This window comes from Corylus avellana, chromosome 4 (genome assembly GCF_965113065.1).
Source record: "Corylus avellana chromosome 4, dhCorAvel1.hap1.2, whole genome shotgun sequence".
NCBI classification, from domain to species: Eukaryota; Viridiplantae; Streptophyta; class Magnoliopsida; order Fagales; family Betulaceae; genus Corylus; species Corylus avellana.
In genome coordinates this window covers 2973502-2986067 of record NC_142493.1, presented here as the reverse complement: position 1 = coordinate 2986067, position 12566 = coordinate 2973502, and the positions used below count along the sequence as shown (strand labels likewise).

The window sequence follows — 12566 nt, the reverse complement described above, 5'->3', positions numbered from 1 at the left end:
TATTATTATTTTGGAATTTGTGGGAGGGTCTGAGTCGTCCGACCAACCCTGGTCAGTTCCCACTAGGGCTGATAAAATGGGTTAGCGTGTCAACCTGTTTATAACACAAACTCTTTTATGCCAACTCGAACACAACACGTTTAAATAAACGTGTCGAATACCCAAACTCGAACACAACACGTTTTCTTAACAAGTAACACAATACGATATATGTAACCTGTTTAGATAAATGTGTCATGTCGGGTTGACACGACATGACACACGAACATGATTAATTTAGATGTTAATAGGTTTTAACTTGACCCGGCCCGACCAAACCCGACCCGTAAACACATTTAAACGTATAAATACAAATTTGAGAATATATATATATATATATAGGTCAAACATGCGGGTTGAAACAACCCATAATCCGAACCCGTTTAACCTAAACGGTCCCTAATCATAAAATTAAGTGTGGTTTTCTTATAAGTTTACGAGTCACGAGTTAAATTGTCGGCCCAACTCTCACCAATGCCGCGCCCCATCTTGTCTGTGTATGGTGACGTGTCACATTCCCCCAATCCAAAAATATGTAAGGTCAATCTTCACAAAGCTCAGCTGCTCACTTCCCATAAAAGCGATAGCAGCTGAGAGGCTTTCCTGTGGCGCCACAAACAGCTCCTCTCAAATGGCCTCTGCTCAAATCTCCGCCTCTCTCTCCCTTTCCTTCCGCGGTAACCCTCTCTCTCTCTCTGAGTTTCTGGAATTCCCATTTGCCTTATACTTTCAGATAGTGAGAATTATGTATTTATGTTGCAGATGTTTATGCTCTTAGCTCAGCCATGGCCAAAGCTCCTGCTGCAAATCCTCGGCTTCCTCTTTCCAAGTTTTCACTACGTGGGTCATCCTTCACCACCGGTTCTCCGCTTTGTAAGGATGCTAATTTGATTTTTTTTTTTTTTTTTTCTTTTTGTTTCCACCAGGTGTTCATGATATGTCTCTGAAAGGAAGTGTGGTACTATTTGTCGAACCCAAAACTAACTGATTGTGAAAAATCACACTGTAAATGGGTGATAAGCAAGCACCCTTTAAGTCTCTCTCTTTCTCTGAAGCTTAACTTGGTGGGACACCAAGTGGGCTTTGAAATGAAAAAAAGTGCTAAACAAACAAACAATTTATATGGGCTGAAAGTTATTATCTTTAAGGCAGAATGACTGGAACGATTCCATAAAATTTCAAAATTGTGTACTAAATAGCAATTCAACAGTTGTTCCAAAAGCTTGTTTAAGTTGATAGAAAATTGTAGATTTAATTATTTAAATAATATTCTAACACTTTTTCTCAAATTTTTTTTTTAATAAGTTAGTCCAACACATGGAATGTTTAATTGAAATAGGAGGTGAATGGCGGAGCCAAGTATCACACTCGGGACTTTTGCTTTGATATTTTGTTAAATTGCCAATTATCCTAAAAGCTTATCGTGTTAAATCACCAAGTAGTGGATATTATCAAGTGATTTCTGAAGGAAATTAACTAGGCTTTATCTTCATATAACAATATAAGAGCCCCTTGTTCAGTAACAAATTGTGGTAAAAAAAAGAAATTACACACTCTAGAACCTAGAGAGACCATGTAATAAGAAGATGCTGATTCAATCAATTGATTGGTGACCATTTCAAAGCATTTCATTAATCTGCATGCCCTGTTTCATACACCTCCCAGCTTATTTCCTATGCACCATTCTTGGAAGACTGAACCCGCCTCCTCCTCTTCACTTTAGGATTGCCTTTTCTTCTTTCTTTTGACAGAGGTGGTTCTCTCGTGTATTCTTTTTGCATACTTGGCTTTGGGTCCTTCCCTTCTTTTTCATTTTCCCTTTTTGGTTAAATTTACTTATAAATATCTCTATGTTTTTATTTTGATATCAATATTTGTCATCTTAGCTAGATTTTGATACTGGTTTTTCCTGTGATGGTACACCAGCGTATATGCAATGATCAAAATCACCTTCCTTAGTGATTTACCTGAGTACTTTCACAACCATTTCACAATAGCTGTGTTTTTTATGGTCTATTAATAGTTCTCGTCTAGTTTCTATTTACGACATCACATTAGGCTTAAATTGTTTATTATGACCAATATTCTAAGTCATTTTATTTTAATCGTTATCTCTCTTTAAGAATCAACTATGGTAGCAACATTTCTTACAATTCTGGTGATAATCTCATGTTTGAGATATTTGTGTAACTGTATTTCTATTATCATATCTAAGGTACTTCGGTTGTGATAATTATGTTGCAATCTCTTTGCTTACCATGCAAATGACGAACATGTTTGCTAGCAACACGCTCATTGATTCAATTAATCCATTTATCCTCCTGTTTTCAAGCTCATGAGCTTTGGTCTTAAATACTTGGTTGACAAGACCTCTACAGATGTGATGTTTAGCAGTTTTTCTTTTTCATGCTCTTGAAGTTCAGACTGCATATCTGTCATTAAAATGCCCGTCTAAACCTGGTCATTTTCCCCTTTATGAATGCTAAGAGAAAATACAAAAAGAAAAGTTTTAACTATTTGTAAATTAGTTTGAAATCTGCCATAATATTCTTGACAACTGACGTATCACTATCTGACATTTCAAGTTAATCGGGTGAGAGCTGATGCTTGCTTTCGTTTGTAGTGATACGAAGAACTTATTGTCAAAAGAGGATTGCATACAAAGCTAGGTCCGTTTCCATAAGATGTGAGCAAGGTACCCAGGACAACAGTTTGGATGTATGGCTAGGCCGGCTTGCAATGGTTGGCTTTGCAGTGGCTATTACTGTTGAGATAGCGACTGGCAAGGGACTTCTGGAGGTATGGTACTTGCTTTGGGTTTGTAGATCCAAGCAAAAGCTATTTACTTTTAATTTCATGCATAGTTTAGTATCAGCATTGGTTGTCGTGTTGAGGAGGTGGGATACAGTTTTATACAAAGCAGAATTAACAGAAATACCAAAGTATTAAAATCATCAAGAAATCAAAATGAGTAAATTTTTTATATGTTTTACATTTAGTAATCCCAGTGTATCAAATGTTACAAAAGTTTACTCAATGTGCTATGGTTTTATTTATTACAGAAGCTCATAAAATGTTGCTTTAAAGTGTAAATAACTAATTGAGACTCTAATGATGATCTTTTCCTCTATCAAAAGCATCATATGTAAATTATTTGATCAAATTTAGAACAAGACAAAATCATTTTGGTTTAATCATTTGAGTGAAGCCTCCTTGATCAAACAAATCCACCCCTGCCCCTCTCATCTCCCCATCCCTCCATTCTTATGTTTAGACACATGCATAACCCATCCCTCAGAGAGAATGATGCGTATGGCATGGCTGATTGAAATCATTTTAATGAGGTTTGCCTTGGACACTGGATGATGTCTGAGCTAACTGTCCTGTAGTCCCATTTTTTCAAGTCTTGGGAACCTTCAAGCCCAGAGGCTTTGGTGTGGAGATCATGGAAACTCTTGGCTATTGTTGTGTTTTAGTACCTCTTAAACGTAAGATGCCTTTTGGATGATTATTAGTTTATTCTTTCCTGTTGAGCATTTTGAGTCCCTTTTTTAAAAGTCAACAGTTGATACCACAAGGGGAAAGTGTTCCTTTGTGTGTTTGTACATATATACCTTTTTGGCCAGAAAAGGAATGGTGTATCTAATCCATGACAATGCACAAAGTAAAGAGTGAAAAAAGAGGTTCCTAAGTCTCTTCTCCTGGACAGGGGCGGTCATAAAATACAGATAACCAACCAATCAACATGTCCCACCAGAAACCGAACAACATCTGTTGGTTTTTGACATTTTGATGGGCCGGTGCACTTTCGGAAGTAACAAAACCGACAACATCGAGTATCATTGGTGCTGAGGATCCAAAGAAAACCAACTTGGCAACATCCATATAAAACACCGTATTCTCACAGTTGCTCTTCACCAAACTCATCTACATACACCCAAATCCACTGCCGCCATAGCCAACACCATCGCTTTCTAAACTCCATCTCCAACGCCAAAATCCGCCCCGCCCCCCCCCCCCCCCCCCCACCACATCAACCCTAAAAAATTGATGGTGTTAGTAGCTGAGAGAGCTGGCTGGTCAACCAAACCAATTGGTAGCTAGAAACTGCACCCTTCTGTCTCTCTCTTTCTCCACACAGAAGTAGAAGCACACTACAACCAATTATAAACAGACAATATCACAGTCATGAACATTTATTTATAAAATCATTGTATATTTTGATTTTTGCAGAATTTTGGGCTCACAAGTCCCCTGCCTACAGTAGCCTTGGCAGTTACAGGATTGGTGGGCGTTTTGACAGCAATTTTTATCTTCCAGTCTGCTTCAAAAGATTGATCACATTGTAGGTCTCTTCATGTTTGTAAAGTCTGTAATTCTGAAATATCCACTAGATTACATTTTTGTTCATTTGTGATTATAGTTATCTCAGTTCCAAACAATGGCATTAAGACTTGAGAATGTTCCAAGATATGGAAAGTTTTAAAATCTAGATAAAGGCTTTTCTGTGGTGTTACTTTCACATGTTTTTAAGTGCTACACTGGAGGGGTTTTTTCTTTTTTTCTAACATAATGCGATATGTAGAAAATATTTCTTATAATCATCTGAGTTGATTTCGTTTCTGAATGGAATATGTTTATGTCACAAAACCTTTTTTGCGCATTAAAAAAAAAAAAAAATGCTTAAATGACAACTACAACTCTTAGTAATAAATAAATCATTTGTAATGCATGGATTGTTCATCGTTAATGAATTCTGTCAATTGGTGTAATCATGGCTATTGTTGACAACGATCTTTGATGCTTCAATAGTCTTCAAATTTTGATTGGCTGCCTGTCTCAGACATTGTATAATTTTTTTTTTTTTTTTTGAGATCTACAGGATATCAAACTCCTTAATGTAATTAATCCACTTTGTAAACATCTTGTTGGAAGATAAGTTTTATTAATGGGACAAATATCCCCACTTGTGAATATAACAATTAAACGTCTAATGTCAAAAACAAATGTGTTCTAATCATGTTTGAATTTGATAAGATCTAAAATATGTTGATTTCTGTGTCCCACTCTTTTTTTTTTAAAAAAAAAAATTAAATTAAATTAATACATGAGAAAAGGGTCAAATAAATTACATAAAAAATGATAAGGATCTTTTCCACTGTCAAGGGAAAGATCCAACAAGGCAAAGATCCAACAAAAAGAAAACGCGGCTCATTTAGTTAAATTATGAGTGTGAAAATTTGTTCCTATAAACTTTGGTAATTGTCTCATTGTTCCAACTCTAAGCACCACATAAAATATTTACAAATATTGCATGATCCATATGGTTAGTGAGAACATAGTTGCTTTTTACATCTTTTTTTTTTTTTTTTTTTTACCTACCCTTTTTCGTTCTTCTGGCCAGTATGGCATCTGTGTGTAAAGGATATCAATTTGGAAAATAAACCAGAATAGCATTATCTTGAGAAATATTGTTCACAAATGGTATTATATTTAGATAAAAAAAAAATCCTTAATAATGGAGAAGGAAGAAAAGTAAAAGAGGAACAGCTTCAAATGGTTTAGTCACTAAGTAATAGATTACTTAGTGATACTGGGAATGTTAGGTTCTAACTTTCTGCACAGGGTTGAGAAAAGGGTTTGATCAGCAAGGAGAATAAAACAACTGTATTATTATAAGTTATTATTATTTAAACAGATTGGATTCCAGAAAGATATCTTGAGAAGTAGGACTCATCTTGATCTGTAAGCAATCAGCTACTGTCAGGGCATCACTCCAAGTGCTTTTTGAGAAAGAAGCTTTTGTTTTAGCTTTGTTAGACACAAAGATCCTGGCCTTTTAAAATGTCAAATATGTAACCTTTAACTTTAAGGCAACCGACAGATTTTTGGCCATCTCCATCTACACCAATATAATATAATCTAAGGTTTCTCATTCTTGGCAGCTACCATTGGAAGTCGAATAACTTTCCTGTCTTGGAATCAGAATTTATTCTCCTCTGCCTTTTCTCACCCATCAACATCCCATTGGCCCTGTTTATGTTTCTCCTTAAATTTGTGTCCTGTTTCTGTGTTTCATGAGTTCTCTCCTCATATTGCTGAAACTGTCCATTTTCTTTCTTAAATATCCTTCTTCATCTCTTCTGTTCATATTGTGCCATGGGTGCTACCATATCCCGACTGGCAAAGAGGTTTCTTCCCAAATGTGAAATGAGGATTCTGATGGTGGGTCTTGATGCCTCCGGCAAGACAACAATCTTGTACAAGTTAAAACTGGGAGAAGTTGTCACATCCACACCAACAGTTGGTAACTACCTTAAAAACTCTTTACCTTAATTATGAAGCCTACGGTTCCTTAATGAAGCTATCTCTTCTTCTGATGCTTAAGCCTGAGATATTTGAAAGTTCAGCTAGAAATATTACTTCTTTCTGCATTTCTTCCTTCTCTATCTTATGTAAAGGCGGAATCTAAGTACACGGAAAGCATACAAAAGAAACATCAAATTAGAAAAAAGTAAATAAATCTAATAAATTATGAAAGCAACCAATGGCAACCATCCTCATTTCTGTCTCTTTAGATACACCACGTTATATATATGCAGATGGAACCATCTTCCAAACTGCTACACAATGAAGACTGCCATGTCACAGGTGATGATGTGTATTGGCTGCATTTGTCATGGACCAGGTTTTAACGTGGAGACAGTTGAGTACAAAAACATTAACTTCACTGTCTGGGATTTGGGAGGACAAGATAAGGTACCAACTTGATGTCTTTCTATTTGATGTATATGTATGTATATATATATATACCAGATACAGCCATATTGATGAACAAAAACCAATCTTCTGAAAAACAATAATGGTTTTTTTCATTATGTTTTATGAAATTTAACAATGGGAAATGCTTCAGACATTATTACTAATCTGCAGATTCGAGCTTTGTGGAGACATTACTTTCAAAATATTCAAGGACTAGTCTTTGTCGTGGACAGCAATGATAGGGAGAGAATTTCGGAAGCCCGCAATGAGCTGCATCGTATTCTCGGCGAGGTTACAATTTTTTTATCCGCTTAAGCTTTTGAGATAACCTTAATTTAAACAATTACGTACCCACGTTTTCAATTAAATATTTCATGCTTTCGGTCTATCAACTTAAGCTTTTGAAATAACGTACAGATAATTTAACAAACTTTTATCGCTTTTTCAGTTTGAACTGCGGAATGCCATTCTTCTTGTCTTTGCCAATAAGCAGGACCTTCCAAATTCTCTGGGTGTTGCTGAGGTTGCGGACAAACTTGGCCTACACACACTCCATCAGCGACGTTGGTAAGCATTGGCTTTCCTTGAAAACATCAAAGAGAAAATAAATGATTCTATGTTCTCTCCCCCTTCAGGCCTCCTTTCTGTGAAGTGCATTTACAAATTTTCACTCCTCAAATTTTCACTCCTCAAACTTAAAACCCTTTGGATGAGAGAAATATAGTTATAAGAAGAATGCCAGAAGAAATCCCTTTTGACATAAATAACAAAAGCAAAAGCATAAAAATTCATCCCAGTGTCCGTGGTTTCAAAAAATAACAATTTTAAAACATAATTAATAAAAATGACGCAGTTAAACATTTAGTAACATCAGTAAAAATGAGTTGTTTTTGCGATTTTAAAATGCATAATCTTACATGTTTTACGTTTTCAAATCGCAATTTTTCAAATGAGCTCTCAAATAGAACACTTTCTACAATTTTGTTTAAAATTTTGGGGCGCCAAACGCACTCCAAATCATGAATTAAGAGCATTTTTTTAATTTTTTTAATTTTTTTAAGATGGGATTCCCCTCGATGCATGTAATTGGATTAGTGGCTTTAATTTATTATCTATGTGCAGGTACATCCAGAGTACTTCTGCCATCGCCGGCCAAGGGCTACACGAAGGTCTTGATTGGCTATCCAGCAACTTCTCTAGCAAGGCTTCATGATATATGTCTCTTACAAAATACTCAGTGGATGAGTGGAACGAGAACACAATTTTTTTGGAAACCCTCATAAAGGAAGGCTCAGTGGAGAGTTGGTTTCTCCTGACCATATCCAAAATTTAGTATATAGGATAAAATATGAAGAAAACAAAACTCAAGGCATATTAAAAGAGGATCTTTCTTCTTTTCTGCTCCTTAAAATTCCAAGCAAATCCACTTTATTTTCAGCTTACTTGTATGACTCGAATTTCGAATGTTCTGATTCAATATAAAGATTCATATTCTTCATCTTTGCATTCAATGAATGACCAAAAAAATCTCTGATAAATTTGTCTGGAAACAAGAGTCAATGACATTATGAACATCATATATTGCACCAACAAAAATGACTACGTTAGTTAAACTACTTAGAACCTCTCCAAGGCAAGGCTGTTCAGACCCACCCCTGCAGAGTAAACCTCGGTCCCGTGCACCGCATCCTCGAAAGTTTCCCTACACGGAACTACGTCAGCTAAACTACTACCATCCATGTTTAATGTTTCTGTCTCAAAAGGCATAAATCCTCCCTATATTCAGAGCAGTTGAGCACTAACAATGAAAGGGTTCAAAAACCAGATGATATTTCCTTCCCAAATATATAATATATTCTTGACAGAAAAAGGAAAAGAAAAATTGCAGTTGAGTACTAAAAATGAAAGGCTTCAAAAACCAGATGATATTTCCTTCTCAAATATATTCTTGACAGAAAAAGGAAAAGAAAAATTACACTGTTCAGATTAATAGTATCTCTACAGAAAGGCAAGTGTATTTTACATTCCAAATTGTGAGCATTCTAAACTTTTAAAACTTGATATGAACAAATATGTCAAAGAAGCAGAATGGGAAAGCTTATCTTTTAAATCACATAACCATAGATTGAGGCCCATCTGAAACCTTAGACTTCTTCTCTTTTCTCTTCTTCCCTCCATTCTTGTTTTTCCTTTTCTTTGGTTTCTCATCTGTAACCGGTTGTGTGCTCTGCAGGTGTTGATAAATGGCAGCCAGAGGATCCAACCGGAAAGCAGGATGGTTAAGAACTGCACTCAACTGTTTACCTTCCTTCAAGCTGATGACAGGAAACCATTACTACATAAGAGATTTGAATAACAGAATACCGAGAAAAACTAATATGTGCAACTGTATGTAAATCGATGAATTGAAGTACTCACATTAACTTTTGCCGAGATTTACAATTCAGGTTGAACTCAGCTGCAGGAGTTGGTTGCTGCGGAGTCTTCAACTCAGGAAGGAACTCTGAGAGGGAAGAGAGATCATATACTTTCAACTTCTTCTGCCCCCTTCGATGTTTCTTCTTCTGATGGAACATAAATTGGATACTTAACATGATAAAAAGTATCAATATAATTCAAAAATAAATTCTGTAAGTGCCATGCATAACTCTCGCCACAACAAACGAACACCTCAAATTCGTATATCAAATAAAAGTAAACAACTCTAATACACCATTCTACAAATTACTCTGGAACTTTTGAAAAACAACACGGTCTGAGGGATTTCCCAAAAGAAAGAAACACCATGGTTTTCAAGGCTTTATAAAACTTATGGACCACCATGGGTTCTTTTTTATTCGGATGTCTCCTAAGAAGTTGCATATTATCCATTTATCATATACTGAAGTTCCAGTTAAATTTTTTCTCAAATACAGCTTGTCCTCCAAAAGTATTTATGTCACTTCTTAATAATACAGCTATAAACATAATCCATATAACACTTGAAACTTGATTGAAATTTGTTTATTATATCCTTGCATTTTGGAAAAATTGCATTACTGCATACATATAATCTATTTCATGTATGCCAAAACTTTATGCCAATCCGCTTCACGTTAAACCACTGTCAAAATCTGATACTTTTGACATTTTTTTTCTAAGTTAGACATGCACCTCATGGGTCTTGACCCATGACCTCACGTTCCACCCTATTTTGTGTTTGGATACTTCTAAATCTTATTGACTCCTATATTAGCTCACTTTTAGTTGCAACTTCTGTTCTGAGGGTAAGGCCTCAATTCTAGAAGATAGGAGCTATGTCTTCACAAAAAGTGCTATGCTTGTAGCAAAGTGCAAAATTTACCAATGTTAAAGCATCTCAAAGAAACATAGGCAAAGAAAATGTGCATGAAGACACTATTTACAATGTGGCAAAAAGTTACAGCACCATAAAAAACTTTCTTCCTTGAAACTTTCAGTACATGTTATACTAATATGGTGAAGTTCCTCCATCAAAGACAGAAACTTTGATTCAAAGCAAATCCATATATCAAAATTATACTGAACTAATAGAGGCTATCGTATAAAGATAATCAACGAGAAAGTTAATCTAAGAATCTTACCTTACCAATAGCCTTCTGGGCACTCAAGGCAGCAACAGTCTCTCTAACCTCTGCATAATTTCACAAAAATAAAAAGGTCAAATAAATAAATATGGAAAGAAAGACAAAAAAAAAAAAGAAAAAGAAAGGAAGGAGTTAAATATGGACAATTTTTTTTTTTTTTTTTGATAAATAAATATCGACAATTTTTTATAATAAATATTTTGATGATTGTGATTAACAAGAGTAGACATTTGAAGCAAGAATGAAAAATCTACTGTTAACCGATCCCTATGGTAACAAGTACCTAACAATTATTAAAAATTTAGAAAGTAAAAATTTATTGAAACCTAAAACAGAAACAGAATGACCAGAAAAAGCTCCACAAGATCAAAGAATGTAGTAAAAAGATAGTAAACAAGAGTTGGCAATATGGAAGCACATCGATCATGGCAAAATACATGTTCTAAAAGTACTAGCACGTCTTCGATGCTAGAAACTGCCTTTGCCCCTTTTCCAAGTTCTTTCAATTTCCTTAGCTTCTAGCTGCAAGGAAAGTATTTACCTTGACTTAAAGTATTTAGTTCATTTTGCAAAATTAACTAAATGAGATTGATTCATTTATAGAAAACATTAAAAACTGAACAATTGCAACAAACTATCTCTCTTACACACACAAACAAAAAAACAGTATATATGTAGGAAAAGAAACTCATTGTAGAGTTAACGAATCCAAACTTACTGCCATAGAACTGGCGCTTCTTCTCGAATTTAAGGTCGGATTTGGACATTGATTCCGGTCTGCTTTGTTTTCATAATTATAGAACAAAGTTTAAAAATTAAAAAAAAACAAAAACAAAAACAAAAACAAAAAACAAAAAAAAAAAAGCAAATTATTATAAAAAATTTTAAAAAAATAAATGGGTGCAAATGTGAAAGCCTTACAGTGAACGTGACTTTCCCATCACTGAAGATTTCGATTTTCTGGGGCCAAACAATGAATATCAAGCCTTGTCAAAAAAAATAAATAAATAACACAACTGGTGACACACAAAGAGAGAGAGAGAGAGAGAGTGAGAGACGGAGAGAGGGATAACTTACCGGCGTAGAGGAGCAGCGGCCGGAAGAAGTGATTGGGCTGGCTGGCGTCGTCTGGGCTGGCCGGATTCGTGGCTGGCGTAGGCGGTCTGGGTCGATGAATGGGAAAAGTGAAGGGTTTTACTTTCAAAGGGACATAAGAATAAAAATTCAGTGTTTTTACTTATTTGTCTTATTGTGTTCACGCTGATTTGTCAATTTGTTATTGGTGGATACAAAGATACCAATTTGTCAGGCTGGCGGGTTGGTTCACTTGGCCCATGGAGATATATGGTTTGGGCATAATTACACAGCCCAAGGGCCAAGACTACATTCTTGGCATGGTATTGGACCTATTGGTCAAGTGGATACTTGGGAATTAGATCCAGTTCAATTGAATTTGATAATATTCAATTAGTTATAGGGTTAAATACTAAATTAGTCCCTAGGGTTTCACAACTTTATTTTTTCCCCCTTGGGTTTTCATTTTTATCACAGGAGGTCCCTGTGGTTTTGATAAGTGACCAAATTAGTTGACCGTTAGTTGACCGTTAAACTGGACACGTGGACCAATCAGACGTCGACACGTGGCACATATATTAATTTTTTTTTAATTAAAAAAAATGTTTTTTTTTAAAAAAAAAAAAAAAAAAATATATTAAAAAAAAAAAAAAAAAAAAAAAGAAAAATCGGAAAAAACTGGGGGTGGCCGAGCCACCCCCTTGGCAACCGGTTCCCACTGGGGGTGGCTCGGCCACCCCCAAGGCTCCATGGGGGTGGCCGAGCCACCCCCAGTGGGAACCGGGGGTGGTTTCGGCCACTCCCTTGGGGCCCAAGGGGGTGGCTCGGCCACCCCCTGGTGCCCAGGGGGTGGCTCGGCCACCCCCATCCGGCCAGATGGGGGTGGCCTGGCCACCCCCATGGCCAAAGGGGGTGGCCGAGCCACCCCAAATTGCCAAGGGGGTGGCTCGGCCACCCCCAGTTTTTTCCGATTTTTCTTTTTTTTTTTTTTTTAATATATTTTTTTTTAATTTTTTTTTTTAAAAAAAACATTTTTTTTAATTAAAAAAAAAAATTAATATATGTGCCACGTGTCGACGTCTGATT

The 12566-nt window shown here is 35.9% G+C and overlaps 3 protein-coding genes across 8 annotated transcripts; 2 read left to right on the top strand and 1 right to left on the bottom strand.

Moving 5' to 3' along the window:
- Positions 1 to 560: 560 nt before the first annotated feature.
- Positions 561 to 4555, top strand: SEP1 (stress enhanced protein 1). Its single transcript, XM_088515318.1, has 4 exons — positions 561 to 716; positions 802 to 912; positions 2663 to 2838; positions 4273 to 4555. Exons 1-4 carry the CDS (start codon positions 671 to 673, stop codon positions 4375 to 4377), a joined length of 438 nt encoding a protein of 145 aa, XP_088371444.1. The 5' UTR covers positions 561 to 670; the 3' UTR covers positions 4378 to 4555.
- A 1427-nt stretch (positions 4556 to 5982) lies between these two features.
- ARFB1A (ADP-ribosylation factor B1A) lies at positions 5983 to 8233 on the top strand. 3 transcript variants are annotated; one of them, XM_088515317.1, is made up of 5 exons: positions 5983 to 6346; positions 6728 to 6798; positions 6973 to 7092; positions 7250 to 7368; positions 7924 to 8233. In XM_088515317.1, exons 1-5 carry the CDS (start codon positions 6199 to 6201, stop codon positions 8012 to 8014), a joined length of 549 nt encoding a protein of 182 aa, XP_088371443.1. In that variant the 5' UTR covers positions 5983 to 6198; the 3' UTR covers positions 8015 to 8233. The 3 variants fall into 3 exon arrangements, with proteins under 3 accessions (XP_088371443.1, XP_088371442.1, XP_059445480.2); XM_088515316.1 differs by having other exon boundaries at positions 6261 to 6346; positions 6642 to 6798; XM_059589497.2 differs by lacking the exon at positions 5983 to 6346 and having other exon boundaries at positions 6405 to 6798.
- A 464-nt stretch (positions 8234 to 8697) lies between these two features.
- On the bottom strand, positions 8698 to 11597 carry LOC132178914 (ribosome biogenesis protein). Of its 4 annotated transcripts, none has more exons than XM_059591496.2 (6): positions 11484 to 11597; positions 11328 to 11392; positions 11125 to 11186; positions 10404 to 10453; positions 9220 to 9365; positions 8698 to 9116 (listed from the first exon to the last, which is right to left on the bottom strand). In XM_059591496.2, the coding sequence occupies exons 2-6, from the start codon at positions 11345 to 11347 to the stop codon at positions 8912 to 8914; spliced, it is 483 nt and encodes a 160-aa protein (XP_059447479.1). In that variant the 5' UTR covers positions 11348 to 11392; positions 11484 to 11597; the 3' UTR covers positions 8698 to 8911. The 4 variants fall into 4 exon arrangements, with proteins under 4 accessions (XP_059447479.1, XP_059447481.1, XP_059447480.1 ...); XM_059591498.2 differs by having other exon boundaries at positions 11125 to 11183; XM_059591497.2 differs by having other exon boundaries at positions 11125 to 11183; positions 11328 to 11366.
- Between the last annotated feature and the right edge of the window lie 969 nt (positions 11598 to 12566).

Bases quoted from the DNA above. Each gene is read 5' to 3' on its own strand.
- SEP1 (XM_088515318.1), top strand. From the start codon at position 671: ATGGCCTCTGCTCAAATCTCCGCCTCTCTCTCCCTTTCCTTCCGCG. The intron at 717-801 runs GTAACCCTCTCT...TTTATGTTGCAG, and splicing joins TCTCTCCCTTTCCTTCCGCG to ATGTTTATGCTCTTAGCTCA. The intron at 2,839-4,272 runs GTATGGTACTTG...TGATTTTTGCAG, and splicing joins CTGGCAAGGGACTTCTGGAG to AATTTTGGGCTCACAAGTCC.
- ARFB1A (XM_059589497.2), top strand. From the start codon at position 6,574: ATGAAAGCAACCAATGGCAACCATCCTCATTTCTGTCTCTTTAGATAC. The intron at 7,093-7,249 runs GTTACAATTTTT...TCGCTTTTTCAG, and splicing joins TGCATCGTATTCTCGGCGAG to TTTGAACTGCGGAATGCCAT. The intron at 7,369-7,923 runs GTAAGCATTGGC...ATCTATGTGCAG, and splicing joins ACACTCCATCAGCGACGTTG to GTACATCCAGAGTACTTCTG.
- LOC132178914 (XM_059591496.2), bottom strand. From the start codon at position 11,347: ATGGGAAAGTCACGTTCACT. The intron at 10,454-11,124 runs GTAAGTTTGGAT...GAAATTATGCAG, and splicing joins GAAGCGCCAGTTCTATGGCA to AGGTTAGAGAGACTGTTGCT. The intron at 9,117-9,219 runs GTGAGTACTTCA...TCCTGTCATCAG, and splicing joins AAATCTCGGCAAAAGTTAAT to CTTGAAGGAAGGTAAACAGT.